General features: G+C 40.3%; 2 protein-coding genes across 2 annotated transcripts in view; one reads left to right on the top strand and one right to left on the bottom strand.

The window, feature by feature from the left end:
* Positions 1-1092: 1092 nt before the first annotated feature.
* PGPEP1L (pyroglutamyl-peptidase I-like) lies at positions 1093-19802 on the bottom strand. Its single transcript, XM_014944637.1, has 6 exons — positions 19683-19802; positions 13988-14140; positions 11279-11331; positions 4150-4266; positions 3418-3647; positions 1093-1616 (listed from the first exon to the last, which is right to left on the bottom strand). The coding sequence occupies exons 2-6, from the start codon at positions 14019-14021 to the stop codon at positions 1448-1450; spliced, it is 603 nt and encodes a 200-aa protein (XP_014800123.1). The 5' UTR covers positions 14022-14140; positions 19683-19802; the 3' UTR covers positions 1093-1447.
* Positions 19038-21589, top strand: part of FAM169B (family with sequence similarity 169 member B) — a 40340-nt gene continuing 37788 nt past the window's right edge. The window contains exon 1 of the mRNA XM_014944636.1: positions 19038-19166. Within this exon, the coding sequence (XP_014800122.1) occupies positions 19133-19166 (34 nt within the window). The 5' untranslated portion in view covers positions 19038-19132. The remainder of the gene's footprint in view (positions 19167-21589) is intronic.

Below are 21589 nucleotides of genomic sequence, written 5' to 3'. Positions count from 1 at the left end.
GCTAAGGCTCCTTTAGTTTCTCTTACTCTGCTTTTTTCTAGTAGTTTCAGTACTACATGATTTAAGTTAAATAAAAGAATTCTGTATGCATTTGCCTGTTTCTGAATTTGTTGCTCCTAATGCAAAGCAAGTATAGGTTGGTAAAAGCTGAGTAAATCTCTGGTTTAATTCTGCCTTTTTTGGCTCTATTTAATTGAGCTACTCTGAAGAAATGTTGGTAGAGGTCAGTACTGCCACTGCGTTGGGTTGAAAGCAAGAGTCCTTTTGTCCAGTGACAACGAGCTTTTGGATCCTTTCTCAATAGGACTTTGAGTCTGGTTTGGAGCAGGTAGTTCCCTTGAAAAAGGTAAGCTTATTTATTCGTTTATTTATTTATTTGAAGACCCCCTGCTTATCTACTTGTACAGCAATCCATAGATGAGGCGATCGGCCATCCAGCACGTGGTTATCAGTTTTCTGTAATGGTTATTGAAAAAGACAGTGGCATGAAAAGTAGAATTTTCTTGGCGTTTCCAGTTCTTCTGACTCCTGTCATCAAAGTGTTGATTGAAATAAGGCAGAGTGGTGGCCCACGTTTTACAGTTTGGGATCTTGTGTGGTTCCTGTTTTGTAAGTAACACCACGTGCCACAGCACAGTGCTTCAAGGATTGCCTTTCTTGGGATGAGTTAGCTTTTTGATTTTGATGTACAAGTCCCCGAATAGGCGTGACCTGTTCTACTGAAAGACTGTTGTCTTTGTGCTGTGCTCTGTGGGGAAGGGCAACAGCGTTTTCCTTTGGGTCAGGCCCTGAGAATGTGGGGTAAGTGGTGGTTTGGGGCAGTTGAAACCCAAGTTACTAATAGCATTACCCCTTTCGGCTGGATTCCAGCTTGTTTACTTTCTTTTCTGTGTTTATAACTCATTTCTGATGTGGAAATTGGCTTTTAGAGCAGGCAATTGTAAATTGTAAAACTTCACATTACAGAATCCCTACGTGTTTTTTTGTTCTCTCCTGTATTTATATTTTTTATGTGGGCACTTTGCATGGCTGAACCATCTCTCTGGACATGGACAGGGACTGAGGGGATCTCTTATATCCCTCCACTGCTGAATGTCCTTGCGGCTGTAACCATCCATCTCGGTTCAGCAGGTCTTTATGTCTTTCTAACCATCAGAACTAGGATTAAGCATCTAAAAGGGTTTAAGTCCAGTTTCACGCCGCCTTAAATCTGAACCTTATCATTGTTACCAATACAGACTGCCAATCATTTGTTTTTTCTCTGAAGCTTCCTACACCAAAGAGAGATCTAAACAGTTTTTGAGTTTTGTGAGGAAATTTCACTGGAAATAACATGGAATATAAAATCCTTTATGTAAGGGTTTTAAATGATATTTAGATTTGCTTCATTTAAGAGGTGAGGAATTGCATTCTAAGAAATCCTCATTGTTTTCTAGTATTATCCATCTTACTCTCGTTCTTCCCCACACTGTTTTAACATTTCTAAAATAATTGTCTGTAATGCTTTCCCTAGAAAGTCCGCTGTTACCGATTTGGATAACGGAGGCACATGGATGAAAGCTGCTCTTCCATTGCCATAGTAAAGAGAAGTGTAGTAGGTATAATCACAGATATACCTGCAATATTCAGGACAAAAAAAAAAAAAACAAACAACAAAAACCAGAAAGCTGAATTAAGGAACGGTAAACTTTGATTAAATTTAAATATTCTTTAAGTAGCCAAGCCAGATCTGGTTTATGAAATTATTAAAAACGTATTTGCTTAGTGAATAAAGGAAATGCTGAAATAAACCAAGTTTGAAAAACAAATGTTCCTTATCTGATGGTTTGGTTTCAAAACGTATTTGCTTAGTGAATAAAGGAAATGCTGAAATAAACCAAGTTTGAAAAACAAATGTTCCTTATCTGATGGTTTCTGAAGACACCCACCCAGAAGGAACTTCAAATAAAAACTCACAAGACGTGTCTTCTTTCCTGGGCGCCTGTAAGCTGTGTGAGATGGGAAAGGCAGCACAGCCCACTGGAACTACAACATTTTTTTGTATAAATCATACAGTCTCCCTGTCTGAGTTGTTTGGTTTTTTTTTCTTATCACTCTACCTTTTCACTTAGAGGTGAAAATCCTAAAATTAAAGGCCTAAATTAGCTGATTTTTATTTTTTTTTAAATTAGATCATTCTCTGTTTTCTGTGTTTTCCTTTTAAATAAAGACTAGCATAACAGAAAATGGCTTCAGTACTCCTGAAACATAATGAGATCACAGACGTTGTTCAAAAGGTACCTGTAATTGCTCTGTTCTTCAGTGTATGTATTTACATTTTGTATCCCTCCCAGTTGGGAAAAATAGATTAAAATCTGCTACTAGTCAGTATTGCTTTCAGACTCTCTTAATAGTTCAGGTTTACTGGGATTGTTAATCACAGGGTGTGCTGTGTTGAAACTTGTTTCTTTTGGAATTTAGAAATCCATGGAAAAATATCTACTGGCTGTAGTTTTTCATGAAGGCTGCTTTACATAAAATTTAAATTTATCCCAATTTCATACCTGTGCTCCTTCTGAAGACTTTGCTTCAAAGTGCTTTTATTTGCTTAGTGAATAAAGGAAATGCTGAAATAAACCAAGTTTGAAAAACAAATGTTCCTTATCTGATGGTTTCTGAAGACACCCACCCAGAAGGAACTTCAAATAAAAAACTCACAAGACGTGCCTTCTTTCCTGGGCGCCTGTAAGCGGTGTGAGATGGGAAAGGCAGCACAGCCCACTGGAACTACAACATTTTTTTGTATAAATCATACAGTCTCCCTGTCTGAGGTTTTTTTTTTTTTTCTTATCACTCTACCTTTTCACTTAGAGGTGAAAATCCTAAAATTAAAGGCCTAAATTAGCTGATTTTTATTTTTTTTTAAATTAGATCATTCTCTGTTTTCTGTGTTTTCCTTTTAAATAAAGACTAGCATAACAGAAAATGGCTTCAGTACTCCTGAAACATAATGAGATCACAGACGTTGTTCAAAAGGTACCTGTAATTGCTCTGTTCTTCAGTGTATGTATTTACATTTTGTATCCCTCCCAGTTGGGAAAAATAGATTAAAATCTGCTACTAGTCAGTATTGCTTTCAGACTCTCTTAATAGTTCAGGTTTACTGGGATTGTTAATCACAGGGTGTGCTGTGTTGAAACTTGTTTCTTTTGGAATTTAGAAATCCATGGAAAAATATCTACTGGCTGTAGTTTTTCATGAAGGCTGCTTTACATAAAATTTAAATTTATCCCAATTTCATACCTGTGCCCCTTCTGAAGACTTTGCTTCAAAGCGATTCTGGTTGGAGGAAAACTCATTACAAAGATTCGTCAAGGTTAAATGAGCTGATTGAGTTACTTCTGCTTTTACTGAGAGACCCTGATATGCAATGCTTACCTTCCCGCATCTCTGGAAAAGATGATATCAATCCCTTCCACCAAAATGTTTTTCCAGAGAGTCTTCATATTAATTGTAGATTCAATCTTTTCCGGGCCATCTAGCATGCAACAGCCACCTTCTGGGTGAAAACCACAAGCATCCATCTCTTGGTAGCCTTTGTTCTTCCCACACTGCTCGAGGATGATGACTGCTTTGGTGGATGAAGCCAGCCCAACATGAACACTAAGCTGGTTTTTTCCCACCGGAGTGAATAACAGGAAATTAAAAATGAGACCTGTTTTTTTTTTAAAAAAAAACCTGCAATGCAATAGCGCCAAGCATTATGTGAAATACTAGCTTCAAGGTAGGGAGTCTTGCTGTAGCTCATGCCTAAAGAAAAGAGATTATAAATGAGAACAAAACTGTGCTTTAGTTTGTTTTGATTGTGTCTAGCCAGCTCAGGACTTCAGAGCTGTGGTACCTCCTTTGCAATTTATGGTGGATTTTTTTTCCCCCCCTTTGTTCAATGGGCAGTTACGCTGTTTAAATGGCAAAAGGTTAAATGAAATGTTAATCATTGTGTGCTCCAAATTTGGTTGAAACCTTTATCACAGTTTTAATAGTCACTTTCCAGAGCTGTCTGATGCGCATATTGTGCAATACTCTTTTGGAGATCTTTTTAAAGCTCTAGTCAGAATAATAATACTCATAAATGAAGGGGAAAAATTGTGTAACTTCCTAATTACTCACCAGTGGCTGAAGAGTTTTCCATATCATGAAGACTTGCTCCTTTGCTTTTTGGTAAACCACTGGCAGCTGCATGATTCGCAGATCTATGTTTTCACCAAGGCCTCTCTTGGACAGCTCCTGTGTTTACAAAAAAACCACCATGGACTTTTAAGAGCACTGAATTTCTCAGACTGCGATAGAGAAATCAGGCTGATCCAACTGAGAAAACATAGGAAAGAGCAATGTAATGCTGTCTGAGCCCGTGGTTCCTAAATATTGGTCTGCAGTCAGTTGTTTTGTGGTAGCTCTCCCTTTTCTGGCTGGAAGAGACTAAAATGTGTTTACCAGTTTCCTAATGTCCATGTGGAGCCATTGTTGTGTTTCCCAAAGGGATGCTCAGTCTCCAATGGGTGGGAGTGGTTATTGTTTAGGGACTGGTCCATGGGGAACCATGAAATACAGGATCTCTCAGAAGGGATCTGCACTTGAAAGCATCTAAACAGGCTTTGATCTCAGTCTCCAATGGGTGGGAGTGGTTATTGCTTAGGGACTGGTCCATGGAGAACCATGAACCATGAAATAAAGGATCTCTCAGAAAGGATCTGCACTTGAAAGCATCTAAACAGGTAAGAGCTGGTCCTCTGAAAACTCTAGTAGATAAACCCGCACCATCAAGAGACACAAACTAGGAGGAATCCACATAAGCTGTCCACTCCAGTGACACACGATCTGCTGGCTTGAACTGGTTCAGGTAAGCTCTGGTCTAGAATATGTTTCTCTCGTAAAAGGAAATGTCACTTGCTGGGATGTTATTGCTCTGTCATTTACATGAAGTTCCTCATGGGAAACAAAAATTATGCCCAGGATTGAGGTGAAAGAAACAAAAGCACCCTTCAAAGCAGCAGACTGGCCACATGGTTGGAAGGCGGTCTGGAGAATAAATGTCACGTGGAAATGACTTGAAATTATTTTGTCAGAGGAATAGGGCTGACAAACAAAGCATAAACCTCTAAGCAGAAGGTAGGCTGCTGCAATGGCAGGATGCAGATAGAGAGTATCTGAGGTGGAAAGGTTTGTCCCAGAAAAGTAAAATGGTGGGCTGAAAATCCCTGTTGCAGTTGAGTAGAACACTACCAAAGCTGGGATGTTATTGCTCTGTCATTTACATGTTGAAGTTCCTCATGGGAAACAAAAATTATGCCCAGGATTGAGGTGAAAGAAACAAAAGCACCCTTCAAAGCAGCAGACTGGCCACATGGTTGGAAGGCGGTCTGGAGAATAAATGTCACGTGGAAATGACTTGAAATTATTTTGTCAGAGGAATAGGGCTGACAAACAAAGCATAAGCCTCTAAGTAGAAGGTAGGCTGCTGCAACGGCAGGATGCAGATAGAGAGTATCTGAGGTGGAAAGGTTTGTCCCAGAAAAGTAAAATGGTGGGCTGAAAATCCCTGTTGCAGTTGAGTAGAACACTACCAAAGGAGGGTACAGGTGAAGTTTCTAAGGGGGCATAGGCAAAAAGTCAGCAGCAGAGCCCAAGAAACCTGTGACTTCTTACTAAATGTCTTCTCAAGCTTTCATTTCTCAGTACGGATGTTCATGCGGATGAGGCCCACAGTTCTAAGCCGTGCTAACTGGGAAATTTGCCCTTCAACACTGGCTTCCTATATAAACTGTTCCAATTTTCTTGTCAGCGGAAACATTGATTAGCTGTGCTCAATAAAGTATTTGACACAAGCAAGGAAACAATGCCTGCAGGGAAGTAAACACATTTGGAGAACAGTGCCAGCCTTTTTTCCTCTGGGCACTGACAGGCTTTGAGAGACCATTGCATCATCTTGCTTAAGAATGCTGTACTGTGTCTCAGCTTCCAAAAAAGAAAACCCCAGCTGGTCCACAATTAGCATTTTCTTTTCTAAAGCATCTTTAATTTTAACATTTAATGAGATTCTTCCTTTTTAACTGTAAGGCTTAGAGGACTCGACTACCCGTAACTTCAGTACAGGCTGTGGAGACCCAGAGTAAGTTGTTGGGCTGTTCTCCTCTCGTGCTCTCAGGATTGACATTCTGTTGTCACCATTTGTCATGGGAGAAACATGCAAAAATACTTCCGTGCAGGACAAACCCAGAAGCTGGCCAATAGCAAAGGGCTGAGAATTTGTGTCAAAGGAAGGTAGTTTGCTATGTCCTAAGCAATTTCAGCATGTTGTCAATAATGTGTATTACTTTGTCGTCTAAGAATCCTACCCCATGGGCTTATACCCCACTAGACCCGATGTTGTGCAAACAAGGACCACAAAAAAGAAAAAAAAAAGGTTGTTCCTTGTCTCAGCCTTAACTAAAACCATCTTTGCATTTAAGGTGAGAGACCGAAGATGGTTAGAGGAGGATGACTGCATCTGGAAACTAGAGCTCACGCTGGTGAGTTCATTCAGTAAACAAGTGTCTGTCTTTTGTAGTTGAAAGAGCAAAGGAAACTTCAAAAGAGGATAAAGGTTTTGGAGGACTTTTTTTTTGTGGGAAAAGTGGTTCAAAAGAAAGCATGGAGATTCGTTGTCGGGAAGTTCTTCTAAAAGGGAAATGAAGTGCAGCCTTATCAGCTGATGACCTGGAGTTGTTGGCGAGTTGTGGTCATAGTCCTGGTCCACTGGGGTTCTGGCCCATGTTGTTACACTGCTCTCCCCAAAGAGAAGTGCTTTGCACAGATCAGCTGAGCTCAGGTGCAGCGGTTGGTGTCACACGGGGTGTTAGAAGCATCTTGAACTTTTAAAAAAACTCCCGAAAATGTCCCCGAGTTTTCCTGAGTGTTCACTGATTTGGGTTGCTGGGGAAGGAGGCATGTGTTAATTTTGGGAACCTCATGCAAAAGGGCTTGTGTTGGTGCAGAAAGAAACCCAGAGGTTATCAGTTGACCCGGTCAGCCTGCAAGAATGTTGCAGACAATGTTTAGTTGTTGGGTGTTTTTTGTTTTCTGGTTGTTTGTTTGTTTTTTTTTAAATCCTGCTGATACCTTTTTAAAGCTTTAGGGATGTAAGAAAGTTCCAAAACAGAAATGAGGGAATTAAATAGCAACTAAACAGTCATCTTAGTTTCACAGATGATGAAACTAAAGCAGAGAGGGAGAGACAGAGAGATTAAATGACAAATTTCCAAAGACCGCATGGTCAGTGGCAGGATGAAAAACGGCACTCGGAGATCCGATCCTCATCTCCCGATAGCAAACATCATTCCCAGAAGCAGTTGGAAATGTGACCTGTTCTTTGCACTAACAGTTTAATTACTATGAATGTTGTCACTCAACTTACATTTGTGCCCTATTAACTGGGGATTTTGACCTTGATGGTAGACTGCCCTGATAGGTTATTTAGCTGCCAAGTGCCAGACAGGAGTTTCTGGAGGAGACACAGAAACAGGGTCAGATCAAGGGTTATTAGGTGGGACCATCAATCTGTAATATGGAATAAATAATTCAGGGGATCTGGGATTCTGAGGGTCCCATGTGGTGCCAAAGAACTAACATTGTGATAACTCAATGTGATCTGTCAGTAAATGGGGAGTAAATACTTGGTGGTGTTTTCCTTTAGAGAGAATGTCTTGCACTTCCAGAGTTAAAAGTGCTGCTGGTGGAGCTTTCGTGCGTATCTTAGGAGGGTATTTCAGGTGAATGGAGTTATGAGAACCATGAAAAACTTAGTGAGACAGGTTTCTAAAAGAGAAGCTGTCTTTCTAGTGCTAGACAACCATGTTGGGCCATGTGACAGTGTCTGTAAAAGCTCTGAAGCTTTTCTCAATGACCCTGAATTGACAGGTTCGCCTGTACTTTCAGATCCATTTGACTATCCTTTTCCCTGGACACTCGAGCGGTACTTGCTGAGCAAGGAGAACTCTGTGGCTGCAATGCTGATGAACACCTTGTGTGGGAGTCCTCTTCGCTGAAATGTGAACCTGGGTTTGTGCAAAACCAACAGGGTACTCCTCACGTTGTTGGAAAATTATATTTTCATATTATGAAATAATATGAATGGGGACAATGCACTGCTACATAGTGTCAATAGGAAACCAAGCATTCAGAATAAATACCTTTTAGAAGCCAACAGAAATAGAGATGTGGAGAGTTTTATTAGCATTTATCATCCGATTCCTGGGGATTTCAGAAAATGGAAATTGGCTTTTTCACCAAAAAGGTGGTAGTAAATAGTTAATTTTTAAGAGAAACAATATCACAGAACGGTTTTTCTGAGTGCCTGATGAGGGCACAGAAGGGATGTAGCTATTGGAATGGGCTGTGTGCTCACTGGGTCAATCTCCCTACAGCAAGAAAAGAAGTTCAGGAAAATGGCTGATCCCATCAGCACAGCAGAGTGCAACAGCATCTCACACAGAAGTTCAGCAGGGATCTTAAGGAAGCAGATGTGTGTAAGAGCAAGTATTGCTCAAAAAAGCAAAGCCATTGCTCTTTAGCAAACACTGCATTCCAGAACGTATGGTGGGTGAGGCCATGCTTTGAGAATTAGAACTCTGGGACTCCTGTTACATGTATTTTTACAGGACTTTGGATGCTTTTGGTGTGAGAGCCCTTCTGGGATATGAACTCAGAAGATGACACGTATCAGCCTTACAACGTCACTGAGGGTACCATGGTAATCCAGGCTTTTGATAAGGACCTAGTTACTTTTAGGGAGTAATTCAGATAGTTCTGGATAACGTACAAAGGAGCAATCAAGTTTAGTAGCTCAGGTCCAGCTGTTCAGTACTTTCTTGAGGATGAGTTTGAGTGTACTCTTGCGTGGTTGTCAGCATAGGGACTCAGCAGGAGGGCTGACATAAGTCACTTTAGTGATCCATGCAGGAACCTCAAAGCCAAAACATGATAACTTCCAGATGTAAATACTAAATTTTGCTATCTTTAATATAAGTGCATAAGCTTCCTGAAGACCATAGGGCTACTCATGTGAACAAGGCCAATGGAACAATACCATGAGATTGCTATTTAGCGTGGAGAAGCCTATCAACATTCAAAGTACTTCCAGATTTGCAGCAAATTTCCCTGAATTGTCTGGATTAACCACCTTTGCCAGGGAATAGGAAACCAAAGCAGCATCCCCAGTATGAATACAAATGAATTCCACACAGAGGGTGTCACATCAGAGGGAAATGGATCCGTTCTCCTCCATACACAAGGACTGACATCTGTTTCATTATGGAATGCTGTAGCCCTTGTTATGCAACTTCCTGGCGTAGCCAGTGCGTGGCATCACTACAGAAAACTCCTCTCATCAGTGTGTTTTTGCTTTAGGCTGTTTTGCTTGCAGATAAAGAACACGTCTTATTTTCAGCCAGAAGAGGATGATCTTGCACCCAAAATTGGAACCAATAGGAATCAGGAAATAGTAAGCAAGAACATTGTCAACTGACAAATATTTGTGGTTTAGGGCACATGTCAAGTTGGAGTTAAGATAATTTATGGGTCTCGATGACTGAGGTGTAGAAAGGTATCACAGAAGTATTTCTGTTTCTTGTTAGCCTACAGGGATAACATCCCTCATGACTTTGAATGGGTAATAGATTTATTCTTCCAAACACAAGTTGCAGTCAGCATTCTTCACCCAACAAAGCCAGAACAGAAAATATGTATAGGTTGGTGCAGCTAATAAAGCTACAACTTTGTTTTTTGTAAAAATGTACTAGCTTCTTGTTTTTCAATCGTCTTGGCTTGACTGCTCTTCATTGTCAAGACAGATCTTCAGTAGCTGTCACCAAAATTTGTAATATGGTTACAGTCCTGTATTCAGAATTGAAATGTTAATGGGCTTATTTCAGCCTCCCTAATAGAACACAGTCCCCTCTGGTTTTTGTGTCCTGCTTTCAATTTTTATCGGTACTATCTGTTATTTCTTGCAGATATTGGACCAATCTTCCAATTCAGTTTTACTACCTTGACTGTTCTCTAACCAGTTTCAGATTTCATTGTGTTAACCTTCCTTCTACCTCGAAATTGCTAGGAACTCGTATGAAAGACGCTCTTAAATTAACTCTCTGCATAAATACCTTATGAGAGTAACTGAACCCAAGGAATGGCCATTGTCTGTGCTAGGGAGAATGAATGAACCTTGCATGTGACTTTTACACATACTCAGAAAATCTCTGCAGCTGTTCCTACCCTTTGAACATAGATACTGTGACCTTTCACACTTTAGACTGAGCTTAAGGACTAAAGTACCAAACTAGTAAATAATTTCATTGTAGTAGACATACTCTTACATACAATAGTTGGCTACTATTTTGTAAGAGGTATTTAAAGACAGAAATTATGTTATTGTTAAAACCTAGATAATGTTTTAAAAATGAGTAAGCTTGTTGCTGAAAAATAGTCTAGTTCTGGAAATTTTTGGCATGTCCCAAGCAATGTGTGTTGACATAAACAATAATTAGAAAATAAACAATTGTAACAGTAAAGTTTATACTGAAAGCCAGGTATCCAAACCATGATCTTTGTATCTTTTGCTAAGTTTGTTCTAATACACATGCCTAGGAAATAAGCAGGCATTTTCAAGATTCCATCTTAGACATGTTGTTACATGCCAGTCAAGGTGTATGGAGGGGAAAGAAGTCTGAATGACCTTGTTTTCAATTTCAGCTGCAGACTTCGCTGTCATTTGAAAGTGGAAGCCAAAGCTGAGGTGTGAAAACATACTTTGAATTGGCACACTCTAGGTTTCGTTCTCCTGAAGTAGGCAGTAAGATCTCAATAGGCTACACTTGTATGAAAAGGAAATCGTCTCACACAGATTTGATAAAATAAGTTGTGGTATTAGATGATCTTTTTACTGAAGACAGAGATAACTTGTGGCATATGTGTTAGTTGCAGAGAAGTTACCCTAAGGAAAAAATACCCTTTTTAAAAATCAAGACTAATAATTTGAAAATTGCTTAAATAGTACACACAAAAAAATATCCTGCAAATAAAATAATGTTTCACTTCTTAATGATCCTCTTTCTTCCATGTTGGGAGTTTGCTCCATCAGGCACAATTCTGTTTAATGAGTCATAAGAAATAATTTTCTTGAAGGGAATGGAAAGCCTGAAAACAGTTTGTATTGGGATCCCCGCAAAATAAAACACCCCCCTCCCTTTTTTTTTTTAGTGCTTACCTTCACTGCTTCCCAGCTAGAATTAACCAGGTATTGTCTAAAGGGACCAAAACCTGAAAAGACAGAAATATGCTTTTAACCTGTGCTTGCTGTGCAATTGTAGATCAGGTGCTGACGTGCATACACACACATATTTGTTCTTTATCTTCATATTTTTGATTATGGACATTGTGGTTTTTTAGATATGATTTAGCCTTTATAATACTTAAGGAAGTAGTATTTTCATTTTTCATATGCACTGATATAAGAACTAATCCTGCAATCTTCACTCATGTCAAGGCCTACTTATGAGATCACCTTAACTGAAGCCGCTAAATGTAGTGGAGCCAATTGGACAGATCATGTAAATGATGATTTTTGCGAAAGGATCATCAACCATAGAAATACCATGACTAAAAGATCCGGTGTTAAGTAGTCCCAGGTCACGGTCAATGAACCATTCTCATTGTTAAAGCTCATGAAGTTATGCATATTTAATAAGAATGTTTGAAAGAGTAAAATTTTATTTCATTTATAATTATTTTTTCTTAATCCTAAGTAATGAAAACTTAAGTGTTCTGTCAGGGAAAGTGTGCTTTTGTGGTGCTGGGCAAAATCTCATCCTTTACTTTTTTCCCCATAGTAAAAGAGAGGATGAAAGGGAAAACGATTCTTCAAATCCTGAGTACTACATTTAACTTTATGCATCCTTTTTTGTAAAAGAATATCTTTAAATAAAAAGGAAAAAAACCCAACAAAACACATTTCAAGCTAGATGGGCATCTTGTCATGAAAAGGTTTGACGGTAAAACTCCCACTATCTTTATTAATCTCAATTACTGCTCTCAGTCCAGAGTGTTGCCAAGTCTTAGATACTGGGTGGCAGGAAAACCAGTTTTTGAAATGGTTTTAATACTGTAACTCTTAGATATTTAAAAATTCTTAAATGAACAAATAAATACTTGACAGCATATGATTGCTATTTTGCATGGTGAAAGGTACTTGTATGTGGGGACAATTAAGTCTAAATGCAGGCTTATGACATCTTAATTAATGCTAGACTTTAAGCATTTCTTGATTTGTTAATACTTATTTTGTAACTGCTCAATCTTTTTTCTTTAATGTTATGAAAAGCTGGATGGTGCTGCTGTTTTTGACAATGTTTTCCCCAGGTTTAAGTCAGTACTATGGGGAGGGAACAGGGAAAATGGTGCTTATTTCACATTAACAGGGAGCATAAAACCTCACTAGTCCCACTCCGCTTTCAGAGCAAAACTAGGGTGACACCTACTCCATTTTGAAGCTGTAATTGTTGTGCATATTTGTGTACCTGTGTGTGCAGAACTGTAGAATTATAGTACAGTTACTAAATAGCTCACAATGAAATACGTGCATGTCAGTGGTGGCCATAAGAAAACTATTGCTTAGGATAATATTGTTCTATGAAAAGAAATGACTAAACGTAAGAGAGTTTTACAGTACTGAAATACCTGCAACCACTTGGAGAGCAAACTGGCTGAATATTATTAGGCACTATATAATAAACTCAATCAACTGGGCTCACTGCCAGCAGGTTTATATTATGAGCAGGTGAAAATGTGACAGAGGCATGCGGTGATAATCCCCCTAATAGCTTAAAGATGCACCTGTGTCTTTAATGGGACACACTAGTCTAAAACTATTTAAACAAGTAGATTTCTAAATGGCTGTCCAAGGGGAGAAAGAACTAATAAGGTGCTAAGAAGTGTGCCCATCAAGGGTACGTGCCATAAATATCATAGGAGAGAACCAGATAGTCAGCCTTTTTAAGAGGTTAGCAAATACCTCTTTCTCTATTCTGCACCCTATTCAGTTCAACTGCAGTTGTGTCTAGAGCAAGCCAAACTAGTTCTGCCCATCTTGCAGCTACTTAAAAAAAACAGTGTTTAATTGAAAACAGCAAGATGCAAATCTCTTTGATGTAGCTTCAACCTCATTCCTATGTCCTCAGATGACCTGCAGTGGAAAATTATCCAGCAACTCACATGTCAAGATATGTGTAATGATTGCTTTTAGATGAGCCAGTGGCAACAAGAGAAATAGTGAGGAGCAGCATTCCTTAAGAGCTTTAACCTTTTAAAGCTCAGAAGTTTCTAGCTAGTGGTTCTGCCACTGTGATTCAGCAGTAGCTATAGCCAGCAAGAGATACTCCAAATTTGGTCCCTTGTGCTGCATGTTCAGGCATGCTCCTTTGGTATATTTAAATTTAATGGTCTAGTTTAGCAGTGATGAGGCAGCATCTCCGGTTTAAATCTCCCGTACCTTGCCCTGAAACTGAGACCCTGAAACTTGCCATGTGTTGCTCTAATTCTGGACACTGACTATGTGACATTGTGATGCAACCTGGTTTTCTTGCTTCAGAGCTCCTTTTGGGTAAGCTTTATCTCATACTAGCCTGCACTGCCTTGAGCTATGTGGTTTGGATCAGAGAGAATGTCAACAAAGATTAAAACACGGAGCGAATGAACAACAAACCAAACTGGATTGCAGTAAAGAGGGCAGACTGCAGTCTGTTTCCTCTGACATGCATCTGATTTTCTTAGGAAGGCAGAGCAGCAAGTTATTTTCCATTTGGAATTGTTAGTATGACCATTTGCTACTGTTTTTCCCTCCAGGGAACTGTTTACGACAAAGATCAAGCATGTGTGCATACCATCTCTAGCTAAAAGAAGAATACAATAAAAATCTTACCAGTTACAACCACAGTGTTGGAACTTGAATCCATGAAATCTGTGCTCCAGAAAGTCCAATCTTGTTGTCTTTCAGTTCCAAACGGTATTAGGATTCACATATCTGTGGCAAATTTCATTTAGGGCACCTTTTTTTCTTCAAACTGTGATGTATCTGGATTCGCAAGACAGGGATGATTTGTGATTCATGTAACTTTCAAGGCAAAAATTGTTACGTCTCTGTATTAAAGATAGAAGTCTGACTGACCAGCTGACTGACTGGGACTGCCCCAAACTTCTTTTCCTTTCTTCAGGCATGCAATAGTATTTAGGAAGATCAGGAAAGGCTTAAAGAAACAACTTGCCAAATATTCAGCAATATTTTTCATCAGAAACCTGTTTATGTACAAGTAAACAGAAAGTCAATTGAATCAGTTTTATTATATCTCTGTGGATATTCTATTTTTAGCACAGTTGTAATTCACTTTAATCGTGACGAATGACTTGACCACAAAAACGCATCTGTCCATTTCCACTCTTCTTAGACTTTTTCTTACTGATTTAAAAAGCTCAGGGGTAACTTTGCTGTTCCTCTTCAGAGCAGAAATGTAATTTACTAATCTTGAGCTTTATCTTCTCTCATAAAAGAATCCAAGCAGCTTACACTCTTAAAACAAAACACCAATAGGAAAATGTATGTATTTGCTAAACCAAAACATTTACTCAGTAATATCCTGGAACAGGCAACATGTTAAAAAAATCTCACTCCAACTTGCAAGGTCAAAGGAACTCTAGAAGCTGAGTTATAGCTTGCCGAAACTGGAGAGTTTAATAGCTGGTCTGTCTTCATTAAACTGAAGCATGAGAACCAATAGGGGGCCTGAAATCAAAACATATGCACATTGTCACTGCCCAAAACAAAAGCATATGAAAGTTCTCTTGGGAATTATAACTATGTGGGCAGAGGGTTTCACTGGGTCTTGTTTTGAGTAGGAAGTGTATGTGTGTGTGTGCGAGAGAGAGACACACAGAGAGAAATATGCTAAGAATAGAAAGCCACTATATAATCTCAAGAGAGCTGGTAATTGTGAGACCTTAAGAAAAAATCTCTGAAGAAATCTCTTGGATTGGGTGGTGGCTGAATGAGGTTTGGAGCTATGAGCCGTGTGTCATTTAAATCCTCCTGCACTGAGACAGAAAGAAAGTTGTGGATTCTCTTAAATAAAAAGACCCTGATTCCACCACCCATTTCTTCCCCTGACTAATAGCAGTTGCAAAACTGACTTTTGCTAACCACTGAGGCCAAAGAAGCAGCTAATACAGTAAACACAGAACTCTCTTCAGCTTTAAATAAGGCAAAATCTGCCTCTCATATCAGTGATATTCCCCTATGTCAAACAAGATTTTCATCAATTAACTTTTTAATCAATTAATTGAGAGTTAGTAAAACTCTTCCTATGATACTGAGTAAGGACAATGGCATATGACTATTCTCATATTTCTCTCTGATTTAAAAAAAAAAAAAAAGCTTGATAGATATTATAAATTAAAAAAAATATCTAAGGACAGGGTGGTCTAATGAACAAAGCAGATGCAAGGAATAAAGCAAGATTTAAGGTCTATAGTTGCTTAATGACTAAACCTTTTCTTTCCTCTACCATTTCTTCAGCTGAAGTTGAAACTACTCTCGAAATTCTTGTGCAAGTATGATTGTAGCTTTAATATTAGCACTCGTGTGTATGTGTGCCTGTAACAATAAATACCCAAGTCACTGGATATGTGAGGTCTGTGCAAATTAATCTCCCCATCCATAATTAAGAAACCAAGCCGTGGATATTTGAAGGCAAGTCACAGAGACAGCTGACTCAGCTAAACACAGGTTGGTTTTCTTGCCATAACAAACGTGATTGGCATGGCATTCATCTTGAGGTAAAGAAGGAATGGAAGCAACTGAACTATGAAAGCCCTGGTTATCACCCTGAATATTTTTCTGTACAGTTGTCTGACACGTTTAAAAATTATTTGAACTGCTGAGTAAGAGAAAAATATATTTTCTGCAAATGCATTCTGTTCATATTGCAGAACTGCCAGAACACCGCTCAAATAGCTTTTTAGTACTGATGGTAACAAGAACTGAATATGGCCCTTCATTTAGAAACAGCTCCTTAATTTTTATCTCTTTTATTATTACTTACATATAGATTTTTTATTTCTTGTTATTGGCAGGCACTGACCAATGTTTGAAACTGTTAAGTGGAAGTGTTTAATATATTTCAATTTTTATCTCAGCTGTTCAACATTTAATGAGAGGAAGGAGAAATCAAGCTGTTATGCTATTTAACATTAAACTATAATGGGACTTTAAATAGAAATTTCAGTATCTCACACCCTATATTTCTTTCCATTCTAATAAAAATAAATGATCCTGGGGAAAGACCGAAGCTGGTCTTTAGATAGATGGAATGCAATGTCACAAAAAGAGAGGAGACAAACATTTCAGTGTAAAGCTCACTGTTCCCTGTGGACCAATGCCTCTTCTATAGCAAACTCATAGAAACGGTAAATGGAAAAATGTAACAGCAATTTCACATACCTTTTTTTGGATAGAAAGTGTTATATATTTTATGTTGCTGCCTTATTTATATTAGTTCTTCTGTAACTGATACCGTTGATGCACACCCAGTGCTTAGCAATAATGGAAAAAATTGAAATAGTATATAATTTTAACGTAGGCAGACTGTTGGGTGGCTGTTATAATTTCAGTTCTGGTCATCTTGCAGTATTGACAAAAACTAACTGCTGTGTATGGAAAGATTTTTGTTTGTTTGTTTGTTTATAATAGTTTAGTACAGGGAGAAAATACGTTAGCAGGAGAGCACGCAACTCTCAATCAATGGGTTGCTTTTGTTCAGGCATCATTTACCATGCACAAAGAGACTCTGCAAGCAGGATACACACAATTTAAGTAATGATTTATCAGCTAATATGCAAAATAGATAGCTAGAACTAACAGATTGCTAGGCTAAACAGTAAAATGTTTACCACTCCTGATCAGAAAACTGATGAGTCTTAGCTGGCCAGGAAGTTTCTGATCTTGCAGTATTGACAAAAACTAACTGCTGTGTATGGAAAGATTTTTGTTTGTTTGTTTGTTTATAATAGTTTAGTACAGGGAGAAAATACGTTAGCAGGAGAGCACGCAACTCTCAATCAATGGGTTGCTTTTGTTCAGGCATCATTTACCATGCACAAAGAGACTCTGCAAGCAGGATACACACAATTTAAGTAATGATTTATCAGCTAATATGCAAAATAGATAGCTAGAACTAACAGATTGCTAGGCTAAGCAGTAAGATGCTTACCACTCCTGATCAGAAAACTGACGAGTCTTAGCTGGCCAGGAAGTTTCCAATTTGTTTGTTTGTTTATAATAGTTTAGTACAGGGAGAAAATACGTTAGCAGGAGAGCACGCAACTCTCAATCAATGGGTTGCTTTTGTTCAGGCATCATTTACCATGCACAAAGAGACTCTGCAAGCAGGATACACACAATTTAAGTAATGATTTATCAGCTAATATGCAAAATAGATAGCTAGAACTAACAGATTGCTAGGCTAAACAGTAAAATGTTTACCACTCCTGATCAGAAAACTGATGAGTCTTAGCTGGCCAGGAAGTTTCTGATATACTGGGGAAAGTTGGTCTCTGCCATTTGTTGGTATGGGCAGATCCCTCAGCATTACTGAGTTACTTTCACATTTTCTGCTTTTCTTTACTTCTGTATCTTTCCTCTTGAATCTTTCACCAGCTAATTACTGTCATCCCAACAACAATGCTCCTGTGACTTTATCTTCTCGTCTGTAACAGCTTTAGCCCATGTACTTTCTCATGGCTTAACAATTTTCTCGATAAAACTCAGGCAAAGCCACACGGCAATGCTGCATCAAACGAGGCCTTGGCTCATGGCACAGCCAAACCTCTGGGCAGAGCGTAACATGGGGAGTGGTGGAAGCTACAAAGCTTCCAGGAGATCACAAAATTGTGCTGAAATCCACTGATACTCTGTAAAGTATGGCTGAGAGCATCAGCGTATGGGCTGAGCTCACTTTGTCCTTTGAGGAAAGAAAATATGAATCCAGATCACAAAATTGTGCTGAAATCCACTGATACTCTGTAAAGTATGGTGCTGAAATCCACTGATACTCTGTAAAGTATGTTGTCCTTTGAGGAAAGAAAATATGAATCTACTTTAGTATGTGTTTTAAACCATTTCAGAGGGGGAGAAACCTTATGGAGTTTCCAGTCCCTGTGCTGTCAGGGAATGGACCTAACAGTGATGTGAGGCACTGAAGATGCTGCCTTGAAACCTTTCCTCCAGGTCACAGCATGTTCCCGGACAGTGAAAGTGCAAAGGTAAGTTTGTTTCCATGCAAACATTCTGTTATTTCCATGCACTTTTCTCTTCACCTCTTTTGATACTTGTGTCTGCTATTTTAGAAATAATTAAGCCATCGCACACCCGCTGTAGGAAGGCTCCCGGGAGTCAACACCTGGATTCTACTTTCTAATTTTGACAACTGTGTATTCATTTTAATGTCTGTACCTCAATTTTACAGTTTGTAATAATGAACAGCAGGCTGCATGCCTAGCTTTACCAAAAGCCTCTTTCACACTGACAACGATCACTGCAGCGCGTTGCTGAAGAACGCTATAAAAATGTCATTTTTGCACTTACTTTCCCTCATAAACCCTCCTGCCTTTGCCAGTCGAGTCTAAAGAAATTGGCGTTAGCTTTACGGCTTGACATTCAGGGCCTTTTAAGGGAAGAATCTGTAACTTTTGTTGGGAGTTTTAGAAGTTAAGAGGCAGTCCTGGGCTGGCCCTCGCCACAGGCCGGGTCCTGCCGGCGGCCGCCCCCTCAGCCTGCGGACACCCTGCCGGGAGCTCGCAGCCTCCCCAGCCTTCCCCCCTACAGAAACTTCTCCAGACTGTTTACCGTCACCTCCCCCGTCCTTTTGTTTCCCCCAGCCGCCCCACGACCGCCATCCCCGCCGCTTTTCCTGTCAGCCCAAGCCCCGACCCGCCCCTCCGGGTCCGCCCGCAGAGGGCCTGGGCCGCACCGCCACCCCGTCCGGGGCGGGGGCGGGAGCCCGCCTCGGAGGAAGTGATGGAGGCCGAGGGAGGAGGAAGAGCCGCCGCTGGTAAGAGGGGAGGGAGAGCGCTCGGGAGCTCCCCCGCGGCCTGGTCTCCTCCCCTTGCCCCGTCTCTCCCCTCACGCCGCCTCCTCACGGCAGCCGCCCCGCTCGCTTCTTGCCTTCATGCCGGGCCAGCCGCCCGCCCGCAGAGGCTGGACGCGGTGCCTGGCTGTCGCACCGCCCGCCCGGGCTGTCCGGGGGCGCCGCCGGCGCCATTCCCCCCCCCGCCTCCTGTGAGGAGCCCCCCTCCCGCCGCCCCGAAATGGCGGGCTCCCCGCGGCACCGCGGCCGGGCTTTCCAGAAGCGGACAAAACGCCGCAAAACACTAGGGCCTTTCCAGGAAAACTTTGCTCAGCTGCCAGCGGTCATGACCGGGCGAGCCCCGGCTCTGCATTACCGTTCTCCCAGCGCCCTTTTTTCCACAGCATTGCTGGAGGGGAGATGGTGGAGTCTAACCCCACCTTGCACAAAGCAGGGGCAACCAGAGTAGGCCGCTACAGGGTTCTTTGCCCTTTTCCTTACGTGTTCAGGTAACTTTTCCAAGTTTTAGGGTAGTCCAAACACGTCCTGAAGCAGAGAGGAGCTGGCCCGAGGATTTCTGTCAGCTTTGGTTCAGCAGGTGGTGCTTGTAAAGGGCTCGTCTCCAAATGTCAGTTTCCAGTATGTGTTCAGAGGTCTCACTGCACAGGTGCATGAGGTTGGGACTTTGATGGCAAAGTGCTGGAGAACTGCTAAAGAGCTGAGGGAATACTGTGTAAAAGTACTTCTACATTTTTAAGGCCAAATGTCAGGCAGTATCAGCAAGTGTTTACCCAAACTGCACAAAAACATGGATTAACAAAGGATGCATGGTTTAACAGGGACAAAAGGAGCAGTAAACATGTTGCTTCTTGACCACAAAAGAATAATTAGTTTGATTATTTTGGTGTACAAGTGAGATACAAAAGGTTTTCTACATTGCAGAGGACATACCCTTTCTCTAAAAAGTATTTGGTAAAAACTTTCTTTGCTGAATCATAGGCTGACTGTAGAACAAGAAATATGTAGTCTCTAATGATGATTTTTTGGGGGGGAAAAAAAGTCACTCGCGCCTCATCTTCTTTCAGCAAAAGTTAATTTACTGGTGTTTCTAACAGTAGGCAAAGAGTTGCTCGGCCCAGCAGAGGCCAACAGAGAGAACTCAGCCATTCCATAAGTGGTGGACTTACATTGCTTTGAAACTGACATGTTACTTCCCAAATGGCAGTGCTTCCTGGTGCTTGGTAAGGGAGCTGATTTTAGGACAGGTGAATCCTTCTGCACATGCTCCACTATGGAGTTCCAAGGGAGTCTGGTGTGTGTAGTGTTCCTGGTTTATATTTGACTAGGAGCACTTCCAAGAATCTCTGTTCACGCACTTGTTTGGATAAGGGCCCATTGCATCACCTCAGTTAGCTTTTGCACTGCTTTCCCTCCTGCTCTGTTTTTATACTCTTCTTTCTTAATTTGTCACACTAGCAGGTAAATGGAGAGAAAGTGAATTTATCTTCTGAAACGCATTTTAAGTTGCTGCCATTTATCTAAAGCACCTACTTCATCCCCTTCAGTAAAATAATGATGATGTTCATTAGTTCCTCTAGCTGCTCATGGCTAAATGCGCCGTAGTCAGATTGCTCTATTTTTTCCCTCCTATCAGCCACTTATGAAAGTCAAACATTTGTAATAATGCTGTTGGCTTTTTTTGGAAGTCTCTCAATTCTGCTAATGTTTTTAAATAAAATATCTCTAGATGAATGGGACTTGGCTTTGCATGTCCAAGTACACATTGTATTGTTGGGCACTTGAGATAATGTCTACGTTTTCCCCCCTAACTTTTTCATTGCTCTCAAATTGAATGTTTAGAATAGTTCTTCCATCCCCTTCCTCTTTTGGAACAGATGCCATTGTTTCTAGGTATTGTCCAAGTTTTGGTGTAGTTATTTAATTGAATATACCTATGTTTAAAATAATTATGGAATAACTGGCAAAAGGTAAAAAGTTTGTAAAAATTTCTTTCCTATATCTAGTCTAAGTCTACCCTCTTTTAGTTTAAAACCATTACTCCTTGTCTTACTGCAACAGGCCCTGCTAAAAAATTTGTCTCCATCTTCCTTACAAGCCCCCTCTCAGTACTGCAACGCTGCAGTAAGGTCTCTCTGGAGCGCAAAAGTTAATTTACTGGTGTTTCTAACAGTAGGCAAAGAGTTGCTCGGCCCAGCAGAGGCCAACAGAGAGAACTCAGCCATTCCATAAGTGGTGGACTTACATTGCTTTGAAACTGACATGTTACTTCCCAAATGGCAGTGCTTCCTGGTGCTTGGTAAGGGAGCTGATTTTAGGACAGGTGAATCCTTCTGCACATGCTCCACTATGGAGTTCCAAGGGAGTCTGGTGTGTGTAGTGTTCCTGGT

Source organism: Calidris pugnax, unplaced genomic scaffold (genome assembly GCF_001431845.1).
Source record: "Calidris pugnax isolate Ruff unplaced genomic scaffold, ASM143184v1 scaffold70, whole genome shotgun sequence".
Taxonomy (NCBI): Eukaryota; Metazoa; Chordata; class Aves; order Charadriiformes; family Scolopacidae; genus Calidris; species Calidris pugnax.
The sequence above is the reverse complement of the archived record's forward strand: the minus strand, read 5'-3'. Positions and strand labels throughout refer to the sequence as shown.

Excerpts from the sequence above, each read along its gene's own strand:
- PGPEP1L (XM_014944637.1), bottom strand. The coding sequence starts at position 14,021 with ATGGATTCAAGTTCCAACACTGTGGTTGTAACTG. Across the intron at positions 3,648-4,149 it reads GGAAAACTCTTCAGCCACTG|CTTAGTGTTCATGTTGGGCT; the intron begins GTGAGTAATTAG and ends GGAAAAAACCAG. Across the intron at positions 1,617-3,417 it reads TTTTCCAGAGATGCGGGAAG|GTATATCTGTGATTATACCT; the intron begins GTAAGCATTGCA and ends TGAATATTGCAG.